General features: G+C 52.3%; 1 protein-coding gene across 3 annotated transcripts in view; it reads left to right on the top strand.

Annotated features, from left to right (window-relative positions):
• KAZN (kazrin, periplakin interacting protein) overlaps window positions 1–25787 on the top strand; it is a 462055-nt gene that overhangs the window by 430165 nt on the left and 6103 nt on the right. For all 3 annotated transcript variants that reach the window (XM_068985854.1, XM_068985855.1, XM_068985856.1), the window contains 3 exons: window positions 7549–7685; window positions 16966–17136; window positions 25100–25289. In XM_068985854.1, coding sequence (XP_068841955.1) covers window positions 7549–7685; window positions 16966–17136; window positions 25100–25289 — 498 coding nt within the window. The remainder of the gene's footprint in view (window positions 1–7548; window positions 7686–16965; window positions 17137–25099; window positions 25290–25787) is intronic.

Here is a 25787-nt window from a genome sequence, read left to right as displayed (position 1 = left end):
AGTGACGTGATCTGACTTGCATGTTAAGGGGACACTCCCTGCTGAGCTGACATAGACTTTAGGGCTGGGAGACCAGTTAGGAGGCCACTGCACAATGCAGTCCCAGATGGTGGTGACACGGACCAGGGTGGGGAGCAAGGAGTGGCGAGAAGAGGCCAGATTCTGGTAACATGTTGCAGGCAGGGTTGACGTGGCTTGCTGATGAGTTGGGTGTGGGGCTAGAGAGAAATAGAATCAAGGAAGGGAGATTCTGGGACTTAGGGTAAGAGGAACTGGAAGGTTAAGGTCACCATGAACTGAGTTTGGGGAGATGAAGAGGAGCAGGTTGTTGGGGGGCTGATCAGGGACTCAGGTCTCTGGCGTGTGATGTTGGATAGGATGGGGCGGCACTTGGCTCTGAGTGTGGAATTCCAGGCAAGGTCCAGGCTGCGTGGTATCAACATATGGGTAGATTTAAAGCTAGGAGGCTGGACGAACACAGTCAGGAAACTGTGGAATGGAAGGGCCAAGACCTCTGATGCCCAGAGGTCAGAATGAGGGGAGATCAGACAAAGAAAGGAGCCAGGAGGGCATGGAGCAACCTTCCCTGTGAAGTCAAGTGCGTTAGGCAAGGATGGTGGGGTTTGCGGCTCATTGGTGACCTGGGGAAGAGCACGTGCCACAGAGGATGGAAGAAGGGCAGTGGATGCTCCTCAGCCCTGGAGGGCAAGGGGAGACAGAATAAAGGCAAACAGAACCATGTCTGCCCCCAGGACCTTGGAAATACTGGATGCTACTCAGTGATAGCTGTGGGCCAGGTCCCCCTCCTCCCTAGGCTATCTGCTTCGTTCAGTCGTTCGTTTGAGAGTCAATCCACTGGTTTTTACTGAGCACTTACTATGTGCCAGACACTGTTCTAGATGCTGGGGATACAGTGATGAACAAGGCAGACCAGATCCCTACCCTCAAGGAGCATATGTTGCTCGTTGGGGGTGGACATAAAGTTACGTAAGTAAACTCAGCAATCCATTTATCTTTGACTCGATTCAGGGGAACAGTCTGCTCTCTCACCCTTAAGCACGCAGGTTGGAATCTGTTTGCCACCATCTCGTTGATGTGAATGAACGGCTTCTTTCCCTTTTGGTTAAACGGAGCTGAACTTGGTTCCATAGAGTACAGTGGTAATCAGCACAGTGCTGACCTGGAAGAGGCTCACCAAACCATTTTCAAACATGCCAACTCTGATCAGTCAGTGATGGTCTCTGCCTCCTCATCTAAGGCAGGGCTGGAAAATCTGCATTTACCCACTGTAGTCCCAAGGCAGACATCACCAATCAACCCAGGTTCCTGTAGAGCCTGGTTGATTAGTCATGTCTGCATTGACACAGGATTGTAAAATGAGAACCTATGTTCCAGATATTTTCTTTCCCAACCCCAGGCAGGAGGCTGGAAAGGTCACACTGCCTAATTTTTTAGGCTGCACTTGGAGAGAGCAGCTGTGGAGATTATGCAGAGATCATGGGCCTGGAAAAGACCCTGATGCTGGGGAAGATAAAAGGCAGGAGGAGAAGGGGACAACAGAGGATGAGATGGTTGGGTGGCATCACTAACTCAATGGACATGAGTTGAGCAAACTCCAGGAGATAGTGAAGGACAGGGAAGCCTGGCGGGCTGTAGTCCATGGAGTCACAAAGAATCGGACACAACTGAGCAACTGAACAACGTGGGCCTGAACATCAGAGTACTGGGGTCAGGTGTCAGCTCCGCTACTCATTGGCCGTGTGAGTGGATCAACCCACCTCACCTGGCAGTGAGAAGAAAGGGGGGTGGTTTCCATCTGGGAGGAGCAGAACTGCCAATGTATTTCACTCAACGGTGTTGACTTCAGAATCAGGAGACCTGGGCTGACCGGCTGTGTGATAGTGGATATTCTTTCCCTCTCTGGGCCTCAGTCTCCCCATCTGTAAAGGGAAGTTGATCTGGAAGAACATTTTGGTGAGTGTTTTATTAAGAGTGGTTTGCCAAGCCCTTCTGGCTCCCGCCTGCCCACCCCTGCTTTCTCAGAATCTGTAGATGCTGAAGAGGTTAACCGGTCAGGAATGTTGAATGGAAAAGAACGGGAGCCCCCTGCTGGCGGCAGCTGGGATCATCATTGCAGACTCAGGTCTGCTGACCCTGCTGGCTACCCCATCTCTACCTCTGAGCCCATGTTTATCATCAGGCTAGAATTTTCACAAGGTCTCTTGTCCATGGACCATCCAAAACAAGGCCTGGTCTTCTGAGCTCAGACTAGTGGGAAATCTGACCCTGTGGAACGAGTCCATGCCTTGGGCTGGCTGAGGATCCTGCAAGTAGGAGGAATGGCTGGTGGAAGATTCCCTAGGATCTGCTGACACAAACATACACGCACGCGTGCGCGCGCACACACACACCCTCCTTCCAGCAGTCACGGAGCAGTCTTGGGGTGTAAGAATGTCACACCGCCCTTAATGGAAACCTCAGAAAGCCCCCTTGGGGTTGTAAAACAGCTGCAGAAGCAGTGTCTTATAGCAGGAGTAACTGGTGTGAATTTTTGGATCATCCCTGGTTTTATGGATCGATGCAGGTTCTGTGTTCACAATGATGCGCTTTCACAGTAGGGGTGATGGAGGAGCGTGAGTGGTTCAAGGTCAGATGCCAAGGATGCAGGGCCAGGGTCTGCATGGGTCCTGGTGAGTCAGTTAACCCTTTGAGCCTCAGTTCCCTCCTCTATAAGGTAGGCGCAGCCCCAACCCCCAGCCCAAAGTCCCGAGGAGCAGATGAGACCAAGTGGGCCATGCAGGTTTGTTGGGGGTTGGCAGTTTAGGAACCAGCAAGGCCATGGGATAGGAGGGTGGGTGAGTGTCAGGGCCAGGGGGCTGCCGCTCACTGTCTGGCCTTGTTCCTTAGTCTCCCTGGGTGCCTACTTCCTCACCTACAACATGGACTGACTTCATAAGGTGGTTGTGAGAATTAAGTGGCAAAACCCATCAGGGGCTTAGGGCCATGCCTGGCATATGGGAATTGTTCTGATATCTTGGAAACTGAGGCTCAGGGAGATTACATGACTTGCCTGAGGTCTCAGAGCCAGGGAATTTCCTTGTCCAGTGGTTAGGACTCCGAGCCAAGGCTAGAACCAAGATCCTCTGACCCCAGACCAGGGCCCATCCCACCTGGCTGTGTGATGTTGGCCGAGGCCTTGGACTTGTCTGTGGGGGACAGTGATCAAAGCGAAGTCTCCTAGGACCTCAGGAGCCAAAGGAAGCTCACAGAGTCAAGCATTCCCATGATGGTGGGGGAACTGAGGTTGGGCAAGGGAAAAGCTGAGAGGCTGGTCCCTGTCTGCCCAGTGGGGTTCTCACTGCAGCACTGCCCCTATGGGTGAGGAGAGACCACCACCTCCCCCCCGACCCCCCACCTCATGCTCAGAGTTAGTTAGTGTTAGTCACTCAGTCATGTCTGGCTCTTTTCAACCCCATGAACTGTAGCCCGCCAGTCCATGGAATTCTCCAGGCAGGAATACTGGAGTGGGTTGCCATTCCCTTCCCCAGGGGATCTTCCAGACCCCCAAGGATTGAACCGGGGTCTCTAGCATTGTGGGCAGATTCTCTGCCATCTGAGCCTCCAGGGAAGGTGTGTCTCACGCTCAGAAGGGCCCCGTAAAATCCCTCACTCTCCAGGCCCACAGCCCCCGGAAGCTCAGAAGCCGACAGTTAACCTGTACTGTTCTCTTTACAGGACAGCTGTGGCCTCGCATTGCCTGGGCACTGGAGGTGGGGGTCTGCTGTGCTGGGGTCAGGGGACATCTCTTCTCTCTCTGGTCTCCACCTCCTAAGAGTCATGTTTGCAGAAATTGACCTGGGGCTGATGCCACTCACCCTGCCCCGCGTCTGGGTTAGGTACTGTAGGGACCGAGCCAGGGAAGGAGGAAGGAATCTGCTGTGGAAAGGCAGAACTCAGGAGCTTGAGAAAAGTGAGGTCCCCAGAGAAGCGCCATGGTCTTGGGCCGCACCTGGGCCCCTGGTTCCACCCTCTAGCTCACTCTCTATACATCTGGCCTCAAGTTAGAAAAATCAGTCCCTCCCCACACACCCTCCCTCCCACCCCCGGAGTCCCCACATTCCCAGGAGCCCGGCTGGCTTCCCGCAGGGTTTGCCGGGCATGACATCTTCATCACCGTGGCAGTGGTTCCGGTGGCCCAGCTGCCGGCTCAGGACACGCCTGGGTGAAGCCGGGTGGCGGAGAAGGAGAACAGAGCACTGGGGAACTTGGGGAGGAGGCAGGAGGCTGGTCTCAGAGAGAGAGATCGTCATTCATGCTCACGGAGCATCACCTGTCACCTCGTCTTGTGTTAGGAACGTTTGGAGAATGTCAGACAGAGTTTTGAAGGAGAAATAAAATTATGCTTATGACAAACGAAGGAAGGACACTTTCATTGTATAATTTTCATAGCTGTGTGTCTGTAGTTTACATTATTTCTTGGGGAGTTTGTCAGGCTAACCTCCCTATTTCCCTAAATAGTTAAATTCTGATTCCCCCTTTGGGGAGCCCCCCATCTGTTGGGGTGACAGCACCTGGATGCACAGGCATGTTCAGGCTCAATGGAGAGACACACCCCCACTTCCCCACCTGAGGCCAGCGCAGGCATCCCCAGGCGCCCCCAGGTCCTGCTCCTCTGTGTAAGTTCCCTAGAGTGGGTTGTGGATGTGCTTCTGAAAAGCTGGGCGGACGACACAGCAGCTTCTTGGTTCTCACTGTGGTTCCAGAGGCATTTTGTCTTCATTTGTAAGTGGTCTTCACTTGGCATTCATTCCAAGAGATTCAGCGTCTGTGTTTTCTCGATCCTCAGCCTGCCAGGGGTCCAACCCAGCGTCAGGCCCAGCAGGCCTGGAATTCCAGCCTCACTGACCTAAGTTGCTGCTCTGGCAAGCTGGCCATGAAGGAGACAAGTCCAGCTGCAGGAGCCAGGAAACTCAAAGCTGTAATTTAAAGCCCCCCGCCCCATGAACCTCCCTGGTGGTCCAGTGGTGCAGAATCCACCTGCCAATGCAGGGGACACGGGTTCCATCACTGATCTGGGAAGATTCCACATGTCGCAGAGCAGCGAAGCCCATGCACCCAGCTATTGAACCCGTGCTCTAGAGCCCGTGAGCCACAGCTGTGGAAGCCCACGCACCCTAGGGCCTGTGCTCCACAGTGGAGAAGCCACCACAATGCGTGAGCCCTGCTTGCCACAAGTAGACAAAGCCCACATGCAGCAAAGAAGACCCAGATGTTAATTAATTAATTTTTTAAATTAATAAAGCCACCCCCAAGACCCAGAGTCCCCACTGCAAGATCTCTCTGTGGCTCCTTGCACGTGCCAACACTGCTCCAGCCGACCTGCCTCTGCCCTATTCTGCAGGTGGTGCTGGGCTGGGGGAGGAGGGTGGAAATGCAGCTTACGTCAGGCTCTGAGCCACAGCGCAGGGTCCCCGGTCCTTATGCCATACTTTTTCGTATCAGAAGCTAAGTTTGTAGGTTCAGCATCCAGGACGTGATGGGGGCACCACCATTGCCTGCCCCATATCATTGCCCTCAGCTAGCCATGGAGCCAAGACCCTCTGGGATTTGGGGGGCTTCCCTGTAGAGGCAGCATAAGGCCAGGTCAAGTGTTTGGGCCTTGGGGTCAGATGTGGCTGTGTGACTTCGCAAATGATTTAACCACTCTGAGCCATCACAGGCTGGAAGCTTCCAGAGCTGAGGAGTTGCTTTGCCCCCTTCCCACCACCTCCACAGTTCCTTCCTCAGTGTTCTCTCCACAGAGCGGGGAGGGGACAGAGTTCTGGGGACCCTGGAAAAGCAGGGGGGGCCACCCTGATGCTGGAGCCTGCCCTGCACAAGCCTGAGCGTGCCCGTCTTCACTCCCTTCACTGCAGAGCCAGTGCAGTGAGCAGAATCTGGAGGGAGCACCTGTTGCCAGGAGGCTGTGTGGAGTGCCCTGGGCTGTGTGTGTGCGTGTGTGCGTGTGTGTGTGTATGTGTGTGTGTGTGTGTGTGTGTGTGTGTGAGACAGCGTCACTGGGATACAATTCCCCCAGCATACAAGCCATCCATTTGCAGTACATAATTCAATTGTTTTTATTATATCACATGTATTCAGCTATACATCAGTATTAGAGTATTTGCATCACTTTAAATGGGGGTGCATCACTTTGAATCCAGCCCTTTGGCTACACCCCCAAGTCTCCAGCCCCCACGCCTTCTACCACCCCAGCCCAAGACAATCACTAATCTTTCAATCTCCACAGATTTCCCTATTCTGGACATTCCATATACATGGAATCCTACAGCATGTGGCCCTTTGTGATTGGCTCCTTTCACTTAGCATAATATTGTCAAGATTCATCACGTTGCAGCATGAATCATTGTTTCTTTTTATTGTCAAATAATATATGTTATATGGATTGCTACATTGTTGAAAATTCATTCATCAATTAACGGCAATTTGGTCCTTTCCCCTTTGGCTATTATGATTAAAGATGCTGTGAACACATGTATACACGTTTCTGTGTGGACATATGTTTTCATTGCTCTTAGATATACGCCTAGGAGTGGAATTGCTGGATCATAGGGAAACTTGATGATTAATCACTTGAGGAACTCTCAGGCTGTCTTCCACCAGCAGTGTAAGAGGGTTCTAGTTTCTCCATATCCTCGTCAACACTTGTTACTGTCTTCTTTTTATATTTTAGCCATGCTGGTGAGTATGAAATAGCATCTCACTATGGTTTTGATTTGCATTTCCCTGAAGACTGAGGATGTAGCCACCTTTTCAGGTGTTTATTGGCCATTTCTTGGGGAAATATCTGTTCAGGTCTTTTTTCCGTTTGAGCTTTACGAGTTCTTTTATACTCTAACTTTATATAAGCCCCTTATCAGATATGACTTACAGTTTGTTCTCCTGGTCCTTGCATTGTCTATTTACTTCCTCCATGATGTCCTTTGAAGCACAAAGTTTTTAATTTTGATGAAGTGCCATCTCTCTGTTTTTGCTTCTGTTGCTCATACTTTTGGTCCCATAACTTGCTGAGTGTTTTTAATCAGACACTTTTCCCCATGACGGGAATGGCACAGTGAACTGCTGGGCTGGGCTAAGTTCTGGTGGCTCATATTGGACTCTGAGAGGTCATTTCAGCAGGAAATAAAGGGTCCCATCAGCTTCCTGGGTGGAGGGAGTCACAACCTCACCAGGCCTCCAGCTCTTTCACTCAATCTAGCCGGTTCAGGGTGGGAACAGACCTTCAATCAGGGACTGCCTCCCCCCAACCCCCCGTTGGGTCAGTAAAATTAAGAAATGAGAATTGGGACTCTAGAGATAGGAGGGCCTGAGTTTGAATCCAGGGAATGCCACTGAGTGATGTGGGAGCCTGGGACAGAAACGTCCTCTTTCTGAATCCTGTTTCCTCCCCTGTTCATGAAGGGGTAGAGAAAAGGGTCCCTTCTCAGTGTTTGCATTCGGGCTGACAGGCAGCTAGGATCTCGGGAACTGACTCAGTCCTCTGTCCTCCAGCCATGAAAGCCGACCGGAAGCGCCTAAAGGGTGAGAAGACGGACCTGGTGAACCAGATGCAGCAGCTGTATGCCACGCTGGAGAGCCGCGAGGAGCAGCTTCGCGACTTCATCCGCAACTACGAGCAGCACCGCAAGGTCGGCACCCCACCCAGCCCCGATCCGCCAGACACCAGACCCTGGCTCCCCACCCAGCACAGGGCCCGACCTTGAACCTCAGAACACAGGAGGACTACTCGTGCCCTGTTACACTCACGGGGGAAATCCCTGAAGTGTCGGGCCCGGATCTGGCTGCTGAGATGAACACACTCAGCCCCTAATCATAGCTCTGTGTCTCCTGGGCAAACCAGCCTGGACAGAAGGCCCAGTCGGTGACAGTGTAGGCTCCAGATTCCAGCTGGTCTGGGTTCAGATCCCAGCTCCCCATGTGTATGCCCTTGGGTATCTCCTTAACCTCAGTTTCCTCATCTGCAAAATGGCGATCACGGTGCAGACCTTGAAGAGCTATGATGAGGACCCTGTGAGATGGTGGAGACAGAGCATCACACATGAGGCTCAGTAAATGTCAGCTTTGCGTAGAGAGAGTGGGGAGAACCATGAGATAGCAGAATTCTGCCTCCCAGGAGAGAGTCCTGGAAGGCTTCACAGAGGTGGTGACATACAAGTCAGGCTCTGTGGGGTGAGTAGGAGTTTCTGGTCAGATGACTGGGGAATTTGATTCAGTCAATATCTGGTATATGTTCTGTGGTCATGCCATAGAGAGCTTCCCAGGAGGCACTAGTGGTAAAGAACCTGCCTGACAATGCAGGAGATGTAAGAGACGTGGGTTTGATCTCTGGGTTGGAAGATCCTCTGGAGGAGGGCATGGCAACCCACACCAGTATTCTTGCCTGTAGAGTCCCATGGACAGAGAAGCCTGGTGGGCTACAGTCCATAGGGTTGCAAAGAGTCGGACATGACTTAGTACACGTACACGCCATACAGAGTACTGAAACACAAAGGAAAGAGAGTCAGTCCCCAGAACCAAGCAGGCCTTGTGAGCCACTGTGTTTGCAGGGGGAGAGTTGTAACCTCCTGGTGAGCAGGACAGAAAATCTATTGAAGACTGCCCTGTGCCTGATACCACATGACAGTGAGTGAGACCGAGGTTTGCTTGTACTCTGCAGAGAAAATGGAGGTGGGAGACTCTTACGTTTCCTCAGGCATAGGAGTTTTGAGCAGTTCTTCCAACAGCTGGTGGGCTGGTTGCATGAGTACCCTCACAGGTGTTGCCTCTGAGCCGGAGTCCGCAGGCAGGAACTTCAGAGACAGGATCTGAATTTAAATGCTTCATCCCCACAGCCCTCTTTGGTCTGCAGCACTGACTCTTCCTCTCACTGCCCAAGTATACAGCTCCCTTCCTTTCCAGGATGAAAACAGCCCTGGGGGAGCTCCCTGGGCCAGGCATCCACAGCCTCTGAATGGTCCACAGTTTCCCAGCTGCCCTGGGTGTCAGCCCCAAGCAGCAGGGCCCCAGCTTCTCATGCTTGTCCTTCTGCAGTGGGTGAGCTCAGTCCCTGGAAGTTGGCCTCCCCATGCCTGTCACTTGCAGACAGAGGGTGGCACTGAGTCAGCAACCTGTGGAAGCAGAGAGGAGGAATGGAAACCACTGCTACCTGCTTTCTTGGTCCTCTTCTCTGAGTCCCAGATTTCCTGTGTCCTCACTTGGCAGAAGGGTCAAGGGAGTTCTCTGGGGTCTCTTATAAGGGCACTAATCCCATTGATGAGGGCTCCACCCTCATGACCTAAGCACCTCCCAGAGGTCCCACCTCCTAAAATAATCACATTCTCTCTCTCTCTCTCTTTTTTAAGTATTTATTTATTTGCCTGTGCCCAATCTTAGTTGTGGCATGCAGGATCTCTAGTTGTGGAATGTGGGATCTAGGCCTCTGATCAGGGATTGAACTCAGGCCCCCTGCATTGGGAGTGTGAAGTCTTAGCCACTGGACCACTAGGGAAGGCCCTGGGATTTCAACATATGAATTTTGGTGGGACAAACATTTGGACTATAAGACTACCGCCTCTCTCAATCCACCTCTGTCCGTTCTCCTTTCCTAGCTGAAGCACCTGTAGTAGGTCCCAAGAACCTGATCTTTCTCCAGCAGGTGAGACAGAGAGAACCTTTGCTCAAGTGGCCCCATGCCCATCCACAGGGAAATATGGTCACCCTTGTTTGAGGCCAGGTGACACAGGGCAGGGGCCAGAGAATCAGCCCACAGCGATACCTGCTTCCAGGGATGTGCTGTCCCCAAGGGCGAGGGGCAGGCCCCAGGCTGTCCTTGTCCTTGACACCACTTGTCCTCAAGTCATCAGCTTCCTTGTGTGTTAGTCAGTGTTCTCCAGAGAAGTGATATATATATATATATATATATAGAGAGAGAGAGAGAGAGAGAGAGAGAGAGCGATTTATTAGAAGGAATTGGCCCACGTGATCATGGAGGCCGACAAGTCCCATGATCTGCCATCTACAAGCTGGAGATTCAAGACAGCCAGTGCCTCATCCAGCCAGAGGCCAGAGGCCTGAGAGCCGGGCTATAAGTTCCATCCGAGGGCAGGAGAAGACCCATCCCCAGTTCAGCTCTCAAGTAGGGAGGGCAGTTTCTTCCTTCCTCCGCTTTCTACTCAAGCCTCAAAAGGATTGGATGATGCTCAACTCACACTGGGGAGAGCCATCCACTGAGTCCACCAGTTTAGATGTTGATCTCATCTGAAACAGCGTCGCAGACACAGCCAGAAATAATGTTTAGCCGAAAATCTGAACGCCCCATGGACCAGTGAAGTTGACACATAAAATTAACCATCACACTTGGCCCTGAAGGCAGGTGACACAGAGGTTAAGACCAGATAAGGTTTAGAATCTCACCTCTGCCAGTCGCTAGCCAAGTGGCCTTATCCTTAAAACTGGGATAATGATAGCAAGTACTCGGAGCCCAGCCTTGTCGGCACTGAAGCTTCTGGTGCACAGAAAGCACGGGGCGGGGGGCGGGTGGGGGGGATGCTTGCTATTATTGTTGTTGTTGTTGTTATTATTATTATTACCACCATGACCTCTGCGGATTCAGAGTCAGGCATTTGATCATGGAAATTCCGCAGTGGGTTTCAGGGCCCTTCTATGGGCTCCTCATCCCAGAGAAGCACATGGCCGCCCACTGTTAGGAAGCCCCTGGCTGGGCAGGAGCAGTGTAAGAAATAAAAGACAAAGTGGTCTATTTTCAAGAATAGCTAGCTTTGAGTGACAGCTTGCTGATGTAATAGCCGATAGCTATAAGGCTTACAAAACCGGAAAGTCTGGGCAAAAAAAGGGAGGGCGGGATGCCTAGGATTTTCACACGGGTTCCTTGTATTGGTGAATTTAAACATAAGAACAGGAATAGGGTTTCACTGGGCTCATCCTATTGGTAAATTCAAAACGTAAGAATGTAAATAGGTGTGCAGGAAAGGAGGAAACGAGATGTCAAGGAGGCTGTTCAGTCACTCAGTCGTGTCTAACTCTTTGCAACCCCGTGGACTGCAGCACACCAGGCTTTCTTCTCCTTCACCATCTCCTGGAGCTTGCTCAAACTCAGTCCATTGAGTCGGTGATGCCATCCAACCATCTCATCCTCTGTTTCCCCTTCTCCTCCTGCCTTCAACCTTTCCCAGCATCAGGGTCTTTTCTAATGAGTCAGCTGTTCGCATCAGGTGGCCAAAGTACTGGAGTTTCAGCTTCAGCATCAGTCCTTCCAGTGAATATTCAGGGTTGATTTCCTTTAGGAGTGACTGGTTAGATCTCTTTGCAGGGCTGTCAGGGAGGGGCCAGCCCATAAAGAGGGAGGGAACAAACTTAGGTGGTGTCCCAGCAGATTGTTCACCCCATGGTACTCAGCCCGTGGGGACCTGGGGGAGGGACTCGCACGCTACGGTAACTTGCTCTGTGAAACGACTCTGGGTGTTCCTGCCCACCGGACACTCCAGCTTGCAAGACCGTCATTAAAGCCTGGCTTCCCCCTACACCTTGTGTCTCCAAGTCCATTCTTTTGAGTTTGGGCTAATGAGAGTGTTTCTCACAGTAGGTCCTAGCTGGCCTCACACAGCCCCCAGTCATGGACCCTGCCTCCAGGAGAATGGGAGAGTCTTGGTGAAAAAGCAAGAACCACGCAGAAAAGTAACCCAGACAGGACCTTCTGGAAAGTTCCGAGGGTCCCAGAGGATCTAGGAACGAGGGTGGGGAAAGTATTCCCAGGGTACATGCACCTTGAAGGAGGATAGAGCCAGATCAGAAAAGCAAAGAGGGGGGAATTCCCTGGTGGTCCAGTGATTAGGTCTTGGCACTTTCCCTGCTATAGTCTGGGTTTGATCCCTGGTCAGGGAACTAAAATCGTGCAAACTGTGTGGTGTAAATAAATAAAATAAGAAAAGAAGGCATGTGATGCTTACGATAAACGGCTAAGAGGATCAAAAAGAAAAGGCCATTTCACACACTCTGACAATGGCCATCTTCAGAAGCCACCTATCACCCCCCGACACAGGATGACTTACCGTTTGCAGGCATTGTCGTAATCTCTTTGCATCTGGTATTTTTCCAGCAACCCTATGCGGTATGATTGTCCCTGTTAGCCCCATTGTACAGAGGTGAAAGCTGAGACGTAGGTCAAGTCGCTCATGCAGGGTCACACAGTTATGTAGAGAGGGGAAGCAGGATACAAACCCAGGCATTTAGGCTCTGGTGCTCATTTGCATAACACCTGGCCCATGCTGGCCTCCCACACTGCTCTGTACCTGTATAGATGAACAGATGAGTTACTTTTGAGATTTCACTGTTTACAGGGCAACCCTAGGCAAACCACAGAGAAGAGATGGTGGCCACCCCCATCAGCTGTGGGAGGTGTGCTGTGCCTGGCGGTGGCACTGTGACCGACCTGGGGTTTAATAACAAGCATTTCTTCTATTAATATCTTTCAACTAGGGCATCAAACTCATTTTTATAATTGTGCTGATACTTGGGAATAAAAATCCCCATGGGGAGCCACCTTCCTCCAGCGTGGTGCCATTTTTCTTAAGTCACAGATAACTGGGGGCATCTCTTAAGTCCAGCAAGAAGAGAGGTGTGGTGTGACGCTGAGGCCTTGTGGCTGCAGCAGCCCCAGGCAGGCATAGACGGTCACCACTGAGCATCAGTGTCACTCGCATGGAATAGCTTCATAAGATACTACAGAGTCATTCAGAAAAACGGAATTTGGAAAACACTCAATTTTTTAAACCGCTATCTTATTTTATGGGGAGCTGTTGTTGTTTAGTCGCTAAGTCATGTCCGACTCTTTTGCGACCCAGTGGAATGCAGCCCACCAGGCTCCTCTGTCCATGGGACTTCCCAGGCAAGAATACTGGAGTGAGTTGCTGTTTCCTCCTCCAGGGCATATTCCCGACCCAGGGATTGAATCCAGGTCTCCTTCATTGACAGAGTCTTTACCATCTGAGCTACCAGGGAAGCCCAGCAACACTGTGACGATATTTATTCATTGTTGAATCCAACCCCAGTTTACAGATGGGAGGACTGAGGCGCCAAAGCGTCCAGTAACTGACCCAGAGCTGTATATTTAGGGCTAGTCTGGAGACGCTAAAACCACAAATTCTGGTTTTATTCCACCTCATCCAAGATCTTGCAACTTTTTTTTTTTTTAATGGCTTGCATTTTATGTGCAAGAAAAAATGTCCCAATGAACAGGATGAATGGAACCTCAAGTGCCCACCACTCTTGATGTCCAGCCACTCAGCCTGCCATGGCTCACCCAGCTCTTCTGGGGGCCCCCCTGCAGGCCTCACCCAGAGCAGGTAATAGGAGCCCAGGTCTCTGAGCTGGGGGTTGGGTGTAGGAGGGGAGAGGATGGGCAGGGAAGGTCAACACAGGCACAGGCTTAGAAATGAGCGATTTGGGGCCCAACCAGAACGTTCACAGAATTGCAGTATCCCAGGAAGCTAAGCCAGAGGCATGTTCCCTGACACAGGTCCATGGTTTGGAGTGGGACTGGGGGACTCTCCATAAACATAACTGAGGAAGGTCTCAGCAAGCTGGGCAATGGCTGGGCCCAGAGAGATCTTGGGTGGCGAAGTCAAAACAGACCACCTTGCCATTACCCCCCTGGCCAGGCCTGTCTCCCCCTGAAGCCCCCTCCTCATTATGCCCCTTCTTCTGTCCAGTGAGCTCCGGTTGCCAGGGCTCAGCTCCCAGCTGCTCAAAGGGACCTCAGCTGCCAGCTTGACATCTGAGGCCCCACACAATCAGGCTAAGTCCTACCTTCATAAATTCTAGCCATCCTGACCCCCATCAGGTTCCAGCCCCTTGGGCAGGTCTCCTTCAATTCCTTTCCTGCCTTTGTTGCTATCAAGGATTGAGAACCTCCACCACACTATATGTGGGGCTGCAGAAGTTATTTTACCTCTGTGGCCTCAGTTTACTCATCTGTAAAATGGGGATAATCACAGTCCCTGCCTCACAGGTGGTTGTTTAAATATAATAATGCAGCTGAAACCCTCAGCACCATACTTGACATGTGTACAGAACATTCCATGACAGTTGTTCCTGAGCCCTGTACTCCTGCCAGGGGTGTGGTCGTGGGTGTCAGAGTCTTTACTGAGGCAGAAAGCACCTACAGCCTCCGCCACCCACCGACCTACCCCCCGCCCACCCCCACAGCCTGAACCTCCAATCTGCTCACAACTAGTGGAGCTAGGGACAGCAAAGAGACACGGAGACAAAGCTGATCCTGAGGGTTCTCGTGGACCTTCTTTTTAATTTGGGGATATGTGGTAGGCAGTCTCTTGTACACCAACCAGTTCTCAGTGGTTCTGATCCACACACTTCATAGCATGGGACATTCCGTGACTAGGTTTGCTGCTAGGTACTGAGGATGGATGCTGGGACATGGTCCCCAGCTTCTGGGGAAAGAGCTGGCTGGCCCATCATGTGGCGCAGGGGGCCATACGTGTCAGCTGTTGCACTGACCCCACCAGAAGAAAGCTTCAGAAAGGGAAGGAAAGGAGAAATAAGTAGTGGTGGAGCACCTCCCTGCATTGGAGAGCCTGCTTCCAGAACCTGACGGTACAGCTTGCCTGGGATTTTACAATGGTGCCGTCTGTTACTTTGCATCTTTTTAAAAAAACATATTTATTTGGCTACATTGGGTCTTAGTTGAGGCAGGCAGGTTTAGTTGCCCCGAGGCATGTGGGATCTTAGTTCTCCGACCAGGGATTGAACCCCTGCCCCCTGCATTACAAGATGGATTCTTAACCACTGGACCACCGGGGAAGTTCATGTCACTTTGCATCTTGCGTTACCAGCTTCTTCTGACCGTCACTCTGGAGATGTGAAAGTGGCTCTGGCTCACACAGGAGGTGGTTGAGGTGTGGGGAAGTTAACATCACTTGCTCAGTGTGTCACAGCTTGCCATGGACGGAATGGAGACTCACACCTAGGCATCCTGCCCCCAGGAGACAGTCCTAGAAGAGATCGTCCCCCAACACACACCCCACCTGCTCTAGACTCCACTGAGAAGCCAGGGGCTGCTGACACAGACACTCGTGTCCTCCCCGCACCCAAGCTGGAAGAGCTGTCCTGTGCTGGCCTTCAGAGTCAGTCACAGCAACTGCCACGAATGCTTCCTTTTACTCAGCAGTATTTCTTGGCTGCTGCTCTGGGACCCTGACGTCTGCTGATGAGCTAGAGCAGGCAGAAGGGCTTTTCACTGTAAGCTCCATGGGTACAGAGACTTTTGTCTGATTTGTGCCTGCTGGTGGCATGCATGAATATTGGTTGGATGACAGTGTCAGGTACCGGTATAAGAAACAGGGTGGGAAGGGCTGGGGCCGCTCTATTAGATGGATGGTCAGGAAAGGCCTCCTGAAGAAGGCATTTGAGGAGCATCCCGAATGAATGAGTGAGCACCTGCTGTGTGCCCTGCTAAGTTGCTTCGGTCGTGTCCAACTCTTTGGGACCCCATAGACTGTAGCCTGCCAGGCGCCTCTGTCCATGAGATGCTCCAGTCAAGAATACTGGAGTGGGTAGCCATGCCCTCCTCCAGGGGATCTTCCTGACCCAGGGATCGAACCCACATCTCTTAAGTCTCCTGCGTTGGCTGGCAGGTTCTTTACCACTAGCCGCCACCTGGGAAGCCTTGCTATGTGCCCAGTGCCCTGCTGAACTCTGTACTTGGATTATCTCATCTGGTCCTCATGGTAATACCCTCAAGGATAGGTGCTATGATCCCATGTAATAGATGAGGAAACTGAGGCACAGTATTCATTGCAACTCGTTCGTTCAGAGCCAGAATTCGACCCAGACTTTCTCTTTCCCTAGACCCTAAGCCACAGCTCCAGCTCTGTGACAGCCACAGAGGAAGGGCCAGATGTTTCTCTCAGCCTCTTGGTCTCTGACCATCTGGAAGTCAGGCATTTGGCTGCAAGGCTGTTAGACAAGGCAGGATGCTACTCCCAGCTCGGACCCAAGCTACACAGAGACCTTGAGTTTGGCTCCCAATTTAGTGGGTGAAAAGACTGTGGCTGGTTGGGTAGGCAGGGCCCCCTGCTGGGACCTTTTCTCTAGAGGGGAAAGATGCCCAGGACCATGAAATTTGGCTCTTGCTAACAGAGGTCAGGTTCTCTGATCCAGCCAGCTATTCCTTGTCTGCTGGATTTCCTGGACGAGCACAGCTGGAGCCCATGGCCCTCCCCTCAGCATCACAGAGAAAACAGCCCGTGCAGATGGACCAGTGGGGAGCAGGGCCCAGGGTGAAGGGCAGAGGACTGCCCTGCAGTCAGACACCACAGCTAGTTGAGGGTCCAACCTGTCCCGTCATCAGCTGTAACCTTGTAAGATGGTGACAGGGCCCCACGGCACCCAAGGTGGCCGGGCTGTAGATGCCTCTTCTGTCACTGTTTTCCCGTGACATACACATTACCAAACAATAGAACAGAGGACCAAGCCCAAACCCACTGTTGACCCTTTTATCAGACTCCGTTTAATTATTTCCTTCACATGGAGTCATTTAATCTTCATAACAGTTCTTTGATAGGGTAGTGTTGATTCCTTGCCCCCATTTCAAATATGGAGAAACGAAGACTTGAGTTAAAAGAACTTATTCATGACATTCGTTTGCTCATTTATCCACTGAAAAAATAATGGCTGAGCATCAACTAATGGTTTGTTTCTATTCCAGTCTCCCAGCTAGTGTGTGGCAGAGACTGGCTTGAACCCAAGGCGTTCTTCCTCCAGGGCCCGAGCATGGGGGACCCCCACCCCCACCCCCGCACGTTCTGCTAGTCCAGGTGTCAAGGGCCTCTAGGCATCTCCTGGCCAAAGGTTGGCCCCATCCATGCCCCTGGTAATGCTGGCCTCTCCCCGCAGGAAAGCGAGGATGCCGTGAAAGCTCTGGCTAAGGAGAAGGACCTGCTGGAGCGCGAGAAGTGGGAGCTACGGCGCCAAGCCAAGGAGGCCACGGACCACGCCACAGCACTGCGCTCCCAGCTGGATCTCAAGGACAACCGGATGAAGGAGCTGGAGGCGGAGCTGGCCATGGTGAGACCCCGCCCCTTCGTCCACACAGGCTGGGTGGGGCACCTGCCGGAAGTGATGTCACGTTCTGGGAGCAGGAGGCGCTAAGACAAGGCTTGCTGGTGGGTTCAAGTGGGAGCCTGGAGGGGCGGGACCTGGGATGCTCTGCTTTTTTTCGTCTCAACCACACAGCCTTCCATCTGCCTGCCTGGGGCCAGACATGTGGGAATGCTGCGAGACCATCCACTAACACTTGGGAGGAAAAACACCAAAAAATTAATAATGGTTATCTCTGGGTAGTAAGATCAGAAGTGGCTTCTATTTCCTTTTTTTTCCTCCCTATTTTTCTGCCCTATTGTCTTATTGCTTGGATCCTCAAGGGAAAAAAAATGTAATTTTTTTTTCTAACCTAAAGCAATCCTTCAGAATACTTCCAAACACTATGTTTTCCTCGGAGATGTGCAGCCTGCATGTGGAGATAGAGTCTAGGTGTTCTCAACCCTGGTCAGGCAATAGAACCAAGGTCCAGAGCCCTGGAGTTCTGTTCTACCTTCTCCTATGTGACCTTGGGCTGCTCACTGAAGTTCAATGAGCTTCCGTGACCTTTACCTGGTCCTGGGGTAGGGGTGAGGATCTTTATTCCACCCTGCCTTCCCACCAGGTGTTTGAGAAAGTCCTGGGACCTCATGATTTAAAGCCCTTGAAACTACCATAGGCTTAATGCAATGGTGGGTGGGAGGAGAGTGTGGAGGGGAATTCCTGGGACAGGACCTGGGGAAGTCCCACCTGGCTCTTAGCCAGAACTCAGTGTTCTGGAGAGCACTGATGCCAGCTAACAGTGGTTGCTGCCATGGGCTCTGGGTTCAAATACAGCCCCCATTGCTTTCTAGCGGTGTGACCTTGGGCAGAACCCTTCACCCATCTGGCTCTCAGCTCCCTCAGGTGTCAGTAGGGATACCTGCATATATCCCATGGTTTTCCCAGTGGCTCAGATGGTAAAGAATCTGCCTGCAGTCCAGGACCTGGGTTCAGTCCCTGGGTCGGGAAGATTTCCCAGAGAAAGAAATGACAACCCACTCCAATGGTCTTGCCTGGAGAATTCCGTGGACAGAGGAGCCTGCATATACTCTATAGGGCTCTGGTGAGGGTTTCGATGAAATAATGCAGGAGAAGCACTTAGCCACTCCTGTACATGGTCAGTGATGATATGAAAACAGGAAGGATTTAAATAGTCACTTCTTTCAGGACCAGGGGTCACCCAGGGCAGGTCAGGATCCATGGGCCACTTCTTGGGACCAATCCCACCCTCTGCGTCCTGAGTCTCCATGTCCAATGCTGACCCCTAGTGGTGAGAGCTGCCCGGGCTAGAAGAAGTTCCAGCTGCCGAGTCTCTGGGATCTTCCCACCAGTGGGGTCAGTGGTGCCGGCGGCCCTGTTGCCACATGCAGACCAGACAGAAACCTTTCAAGTTGTAGATCTAGGAAGGGGGCTCAGCGTGAGACAAGACCGCTATTCTGACAAGTCTTCCTGGTGTCCTCTGGATGAACAGACGGGTCCTCATCACCATGGACCACTAGCTGCAGGCATCCTGGGCAACTCTGGTGTCTTTCAGGATTAGGAGCCAGCTCACCTCTACTTCCACTCTTAGCATGCCCGGATGACTCAGCCTGCTTTGATTCTAAGAGCCTAAGGCCAGTGGCACTTAGGCTCTTGCCTCCTCCCTCTGGCCAGCATCACACCTCTCTGCTAAGTGTGAATAGAGAGGTGAATATTTGCAGCTCAGGGTGGTGGGTTTGCTGTCACATCAACAGCCCGTGGCAACCCCCGTGTTGTTGGTGTGTCCGCTTCCCTGGAGTTCCCCTCTATCGCAGAATTTCACAGCCTAGAGGCCTCCAAGACTGCTGACTCCGGTCAGTGTTGTCTGGCTTCCCTCACTGCACTGCTGGCCAGTTGAGAGCAGATGGAAGGCACTTCCCTGCATGTGTGCCCCAAGTCCTTGCGTTGTAAGCAACAGAAAGCAGCTCTGGCTAGTTCGAGCACACAGGGTGCACTGGAAGGAAGTCAAGAGCTCACAGGTGCAATGGGAAAGTAGAGGGTCAGCTTGGAAATGGGCCAGAGCCAGGGCAGCTACAGCCACTGGCGAAGCCAGGATTCCATCTGGAATGGTCCGCTCAGTGACCCCTGCCAGGAGGATGAACCTGAACCCTTTGTCCTCTGAATTTCACTTCAGTTTTCAAAAGTTTGATCCAGTACAGGATATCCAAATGGCCCATCTGGGGTCACCTGCTTATTCCTGCTCTAGGAGTTCTGGCTATGGCACCAGTGATGGGTAATTTCATTAAGTGACCTGCCCACAACAATGAAGACCTGAGGCAGCTGCCAGGTGAGGGGCAAGCAGGCCCTGTCCCAAATCAGGCATCGTCCCTCCCCTACCCAGCCTCCGCTGGGTTTCACCACATAACTTATGCAGCTGAAAAGGGCTGCTTCACTTGAGTAAGAAAGAGACACAGCTTCCCAAGAAATGAACACCTCTCTTGGTGTTTGGTGACAGCACCTGAGGCTCCCACCCTTGGGGAGGGGACATCTCCTGGTAACAACTCCTGGCGGAACTCGGCATTCCCACCCAAGGAGCGGTTTCGGCTCTGTAGACACACTGGCTCCACGGCACCACCCTGTGGTGGTGGTTTTGTTCATTTAAAAACTGTTCAGCATGCTATTTTATTGCGATACTAGTCACATACCATAAAATTCATCCTTTTATGATGTACAATTTAGTGGTTTTTAGTATGTTCACAAAGTTGTACAACCATTACCACTATCTAATTCGAGAACACTCAGTCACTCCAGTGAGCTGTATATTCTTACTGTGCCCATTTCACAGATGTGGAAATAGGTCTGGCATGCAGGAGGTTCACCCAGACCTGACCAGAGAATTGAGAGGCAGAGCTGGGAGTCCGGCAGTCCTCGCGCTCCGTGATGGGAGGCCTCTGAAAGGATGCCCAGGTGCTGGCCTGGAGGAGACACCCCGTCTTATCAGCAAGCAGGCCGGAGACAGGGCTGCCAGCCCAGCAGTCACAGGCTCCCCCTCACCTATCCCAGGTGCAAGGCCATTCCCCCGGAGCCTGGTTCCTGGTGGCCTAGACTTTTGTTGTTTTGTATCAACATTGCTTCTCCAAAACAGGAAACAATTCTCAAGTTTACTGTGTACACTGTAATCAAGGCTTCTCGCCCTCCACACTGTTGACATTTGGGGTCAGAGAAGTCTCTGGGTGTGCAACAATACCCATCCCTGGCCTCCACCTACTAGACACAAGTAGCACCTCCCAACTACAGGAAAGTCTCCAGGCATTTCCCAGAGTTCCCTGGATGGGGAGAGGATTCACCCTGGTGAGAACCACTCCTCTATAGAGCAGGATGTTTCTCAAGAATGGAGTGTGGGATTCCCTCATCTTGGCATCTGTTTGCACACTGATTGTTCAGTTCTAACACTGTCCCAGTTTGGGTCCTGCATTTTATGGCTGTGTGACCTTTGACAAGTGACTTAACTTTCTGAGCCTGTGTCCATGTATATAAGACCTTCCTCCTAGGGTGATTGTGAGATGCGGTGATGAGGGATGAAGGTAGGCTCACCATCCACCATCAGTGGACGTTAGCTGTTCTTACTGATGTTGGAGACCATCCTGTCCTCAGGCCACCCCGAGATGGAGAGTTGTGGATTCTCGTGTCCTGTCTACTAGCTGGTCATAGTGTGACCTTGAATGGCCTGGGCCTTAGTTCCCTCACATGTGAACAATGACAGCTGTCACATGCCCAGGCAAGTCTGACACACTGAGGACCAGTGAGAGGCAGGGTCGAGTGGCAGGGGGACAAGGGTGGTTTTGGTTCCTTTTTTAACAGCTGTGCTCTGGGTTGGCACCACCCCTGCCCTCCCTCTAAGGAAATCAGCCTGGCCATACAGCACACCTCCCAGCCCTGGACCACTGTCATCCTGGCCCAGCAGACCAGCCGTTGCCCACAGCCAGCTCCAAGCACTGGGCCTGAGGTCAGACCCGCAGCCACACATGTGAGGGTCAGAGCCTGCCCAAGCCTGACGTTGTCCCCCATAGGGCCTCTCTCCACCCTGTGGGTTGGCTGGAGAAGGCATGCACCCAGTATTGCCTTATCAGCTCATTCTGGTGCCTCCACGCTGGACCCACTGCCACCACATTCTGAGGTCTGGGACAGGGTCACAGTGGTTAAGCCCAGGAAGACGGTCATCGAGTCCGCTTGTCGCCAACATGATGACTCTTCAGTGCAAAGGCAGCATTTGTGCAGCTGGAGTCCCCGCGAGCATGACCTTCTCATGTTTGGTTGAAAGGCTCCTGCCCTGAAATCCTCTCAGGCTTTGGCGGGAGAGATATCCCTCAGGAATCTTCCCCACCCAGGGATCAAATCCATGCCTCTTATGTCTCCTGAATTGGCAGGTGGGTGCTTTACCACCAGTGCCACCTGGAAGTCACTTAAGTCATGTCCGACTCTGTGAGACCCTCTGGACTGTGGCCTGCCAGGCCCCTCTGTCCGCGGGGTTCTCCAAGCAAGAATACTGGAGTAGGTTGGCATGTCCTCCTCCAGGGGATCTTCCCCACTCAGGGATCAAACCCTTGTCTCTGATGTGTCCTGCATTGGCAGGTGGGTTCTTTACCACCAGTGCCACCTGGGAAGCCCCTCAACAAGCACAGATCCCTTGATAAGCCAGTGAGCCTCACTTGCAGCATCCCTCACAGGTCAGGCCAACTCTCTGACTGGAAACACAGCCTGGCCTTCAGACAGTTAGGAACCTGAGGGGGAGGAGGGCAGGGCTCCACACTCCTCTTCCCTTCTACTTCCTGGGTTATCCAATCTCACAGAGGCATAAATAATCCTAACAGCCTACTACTGTTGGACAGCAAACCAGACAGTATCCTGGGCCTTCCTGTGAAATATTCCATGTCTGGCTCCTACCTGTGAAGTAGAAACTGTTTCATAATAATAATCACTGACATTTATTGAGCCTTTTTTTTTAAACCATAGGCCAAGTGCTCTCCATAGCAGCCACGTTACCTCATCAGACAGACAAGGGTATGAAGGCACAGGCGAGGGGCCTCTCTCAGGATCCCCCAGCTAGGAAGTGGCAGAGCTGGGCTCAGATCCAGGCTATTGGATCCGAGAGCCCAGGCTCCAAGGCGCTGTACTAGGCTGCCTTGTCCCACAACTCCAAGGGGCGCACTTACAGACAATGATCCCTCTCAGTTCCCCATCTTACTGTGAAGACCTAAGGCTCAGAGTGGTGGAGTAACTTGCTTCAGATCACACAGCAAGTCAAATAGTTGAAATGGAGTTTGCACCGTGTTCTGTCTGACTTTTGTCACATGAGGGTGTTTGAGCCAATTCACCAGTTCCCAGGAGCTCAAAACTGTGGGTTCAGGGTGCCCAGCAGGGCATGTAGGCGCAGAGAGAAGAGCGAGCTCCTAGTGTTGAATTGCATTCAATGGAGGAGATTAGTAGAGAAATGTGCAGATTGCCACCAAAAAGAAAAAATGATCCAGTGCACCAATGAGAGAGAGGGTGTGTATGTGTGTGTACCTGCAAGTATTTTAAGTTAGACTTTATATGCCTCATCTGCAGTTCACATCTCTGTTTTGCTCAGTCTTGGAGATTTAAACTCATGAGTGGACAGTTTGTCACAGGTTCCTGTGCTCAGAACTCACAGACACACCCGCCCTGTCCTGCAGGACTAAAGGTAGGCTCCTCCACATTGTCAGGCAGTAATAATGCCAAGCTGCCTGCTGAGTTATTCCCAGAAGGTGCTGCTCTCAGGCCTAGACAGAGGTGAGGCTCTACCTGGGAGAAGGAAGCCAGGTAGGGACAGGAGAGTGGTCCTGCCCAGGCCTCTTTCTACGCTGCCTCAAGGGGCTGCTCATTTCAGGGGGTGACTTGGACTTGCCTGTGCTTTCCATGTGTGTGCCTGGGGGTGTTTGCAAGAGGGCAGAGCTGAGAGTTAGTTAGCACTGATGGCAGACTGAACGGGTGCTCACTTCCCACCAGAGTCCACCTGTAGGGCAGCCAACTACACAGATGGAGGGCTGGGAGGCCAGGCACACAGACACCTGGAGGGGAGAGCAGATGTGGTCCCCAGTGAGGCGCGCTGGTCCAGGAAACGAGTCCATGATGCTGGTGGGCCTGCTGCAGGCACGTGGCAGCTCCAAGACACACCCAGCCCGGCTCCTTCCTTCAGTGAAAGGATTGCTCCATTGTTCCTGTAGTAAGTGAACAGCGCAGATTCCCTGGGCTGTCTGCCTGGCCGTGGCAGAGACCTGCTTCCACTCCCTCTGCAGTTTTCCTGAGTGCTTCACTCGTGCCCAGCCCCAAGCCAGGTGCTGGGGATCCCGTGGTGACCAGCCACACCCTACTCCCTGCCTCATGGATTCAGAGTCTGCATCACTTGTGCTGGTTATTTCCTTGCCCCAGAGAAGGGTGGGCACCATAGACAACCATGGGGCTCCCAGGCTTGGGGCCCAACTTTGACATCGTGCCTGCTGTGCATTCCTGGAGAAGTTACTTAACCTCTCCGAGTTCTAATTTCTCCTCTGGCAAGCACAGCTAATCCTGCACTCCCTACTTGAGACCCAGGGCTATTACACTTGAGCACATGACTGTTTTCTAAACCAGGTAGAGATTATTACCTGGCTGGTAGATGAGGAGCTGACTCCTTCAACTCAGCCTCTCTCTGCCAAGGGGGTTTATATTCCCTGGGGGCTGGCAGTGGAAGGGGAGTGATTTCATAGACTCCTGGGGTATCCAAGCTAGAGAGAGCCCTAAAGATTGGTCCAAGCTTTTCATCACACAGATAGGGAAACTGAGGCTCAGAGAGGGCAATGATTTATCTAAAATAACACAGCTGGTCAGTGTGATAAGGCTGTATCAGGCTTTAGGCTAAGGACTTCATTTCTCAGCGACTCTCTTTCTCTGCCTGGAGGAGCCCAGGGTCTTAGGGTATGGAAAGTTCTGGAGCTAGGAGAAAGATGAGATGAAGTCTTTCCATTTCATCTGTGTTCATATTAGGGGCAAAGCCAGCACTCATGGTGGCTCTGCCATCTGTTCTGTTAGAGCCCATGGGCCCCTCCCCTGGCATGAGCCTGGGGAGTAAGTGGGGAAGCAGAAATTGAATATGATGGAAAGTACACATTAATACATTCCTAATATGTACCCTTTTTCTCCCTTGAATAATTTGGCACAACTTCTAATAAGACCCCCTATACCCTGGTGGGGAGCTGACCCAAAGCTAACCCAAAGGTCCATAACTTCAGTCACGAGACAGAGAAAGGAAGAGCTGTCTGGCTATTCGCCTGCCCAAGCTCAGCCCCACACCTGTGTCCTGGGTTTCGTTGTTTCTCGCGTGTTTTCATGGAATCCTGGGAGCCAGGCTGAGGGTCTGCCCTGTTCCCAGCCTGTGTTGCACAGCACCTTGTGAAGGAGCCACCACAGGTTGAATTTGAGAGGAGGTAAGGGGATAAAGGGTCAGGAAGAAGAAGGGCATGGTAACCCACTCCAGTATTCTTGCTTGGAGAATCCCATGGACAGAGGAGTCTGGTGGACTACAGTCCATGGGGTCGCGAAGAGTTGGACATGACTGAAGCGACTTAGCACAAGGGAAAAAAAGGCAAAACACCACTTTCTTACCATCTCATTCAAATCCCAACTGGTCCTCAGAAAAACCAAAAGAATGGGTGCTAAGTGTGTCCTCCATCCCCCTTTGTGGTCTGACTGTGTGTTGGCAGGAACTAAGGGATGACTAACCCCAGAGCACACCCTAGGTGATGTGCTGATTGGCAGGTGGTGCAGAGCGGGACATGCCCTGGTGTGCCAGATGCCTGGCTTTCTCAGGATGGTGGGTGATGGCCCAACAGTAGGTGGAGAGGAGTCCCCTTGATCACACGGCCTTCTTCCTGTTCCCCGGCTCTCTCTCCAGGCCAAGCAGTCCTTAGCCACACTGACCAAGGACGTCCCCAAGCGGCATTCACTCGCCATGCCCGGCGAGACGGTGCTTAACGGCAACCAGGAGTGGGTGGTGCAGGCAGACCTCCCGCTGACCGCAGCCATCCGTCAGAGCCAGCAGACTCTCTACCATTCACATCCCCCCCACCCTGCGGACCGGCAAGGTGAGTCCAGCCCAACCTGGCCCAGCCACGGCTGTGGAGGCGTCTCAGGAGGCGAGCATCTCTTTACACACTGTCGCTGCTTTGGGGGGTGTGGGGGGCAAAGGCCATGGCTCAGGGTAACTGAAAAATCAGTGATGGACCTCAAGTGTAGCTGGATACCAAGGTTCAAACAATATCTGGGTCTGACTCGCTCCATCTCTCAGCTCTGCCTGCCTACATGTGGCCTCATCTTTAGACTACCTCTTGCCACAAAGCAGAAAGTCTCCAGCAGTTTCTGGCTTTTAGGGCCCCTGCAGCTCTCAACTCTTAAAGGGAAATCTTTCTCTTTGTGTATAGTAAATCCCAAAGGACTCTGATTGGCCAGCCAGGGTCACGTGCCTATAGCCGAACCAATCACTGTGTCTAGGGAGTGGCTACACTGATTGGCCAGTCAATTCACATGCCCACCCCTGGACCAATCACAGTGTTGGGCCGTGGATACCCTGATCCTCCCGTCCA

Source organism: Capricornis sumatraensis, chromosome 14 (assembly GCF_032405125.1).
Source record: "Capricornis sumatraensis isolate serow.1 chromosome 14, serow.2, whole genome shotgun sequence".
Classification (NCBI taxonomy): Eukaryota; Metazoa; Chordata; class Mammalia; order Artiodactyla; family Bovidae; genus Capricornis; species Capricornis sumatraensis.
Note: the sequence above shows the minus strand (reverse complement) of the source record. Positions and strands in the feature narration are given on the sequence as shown.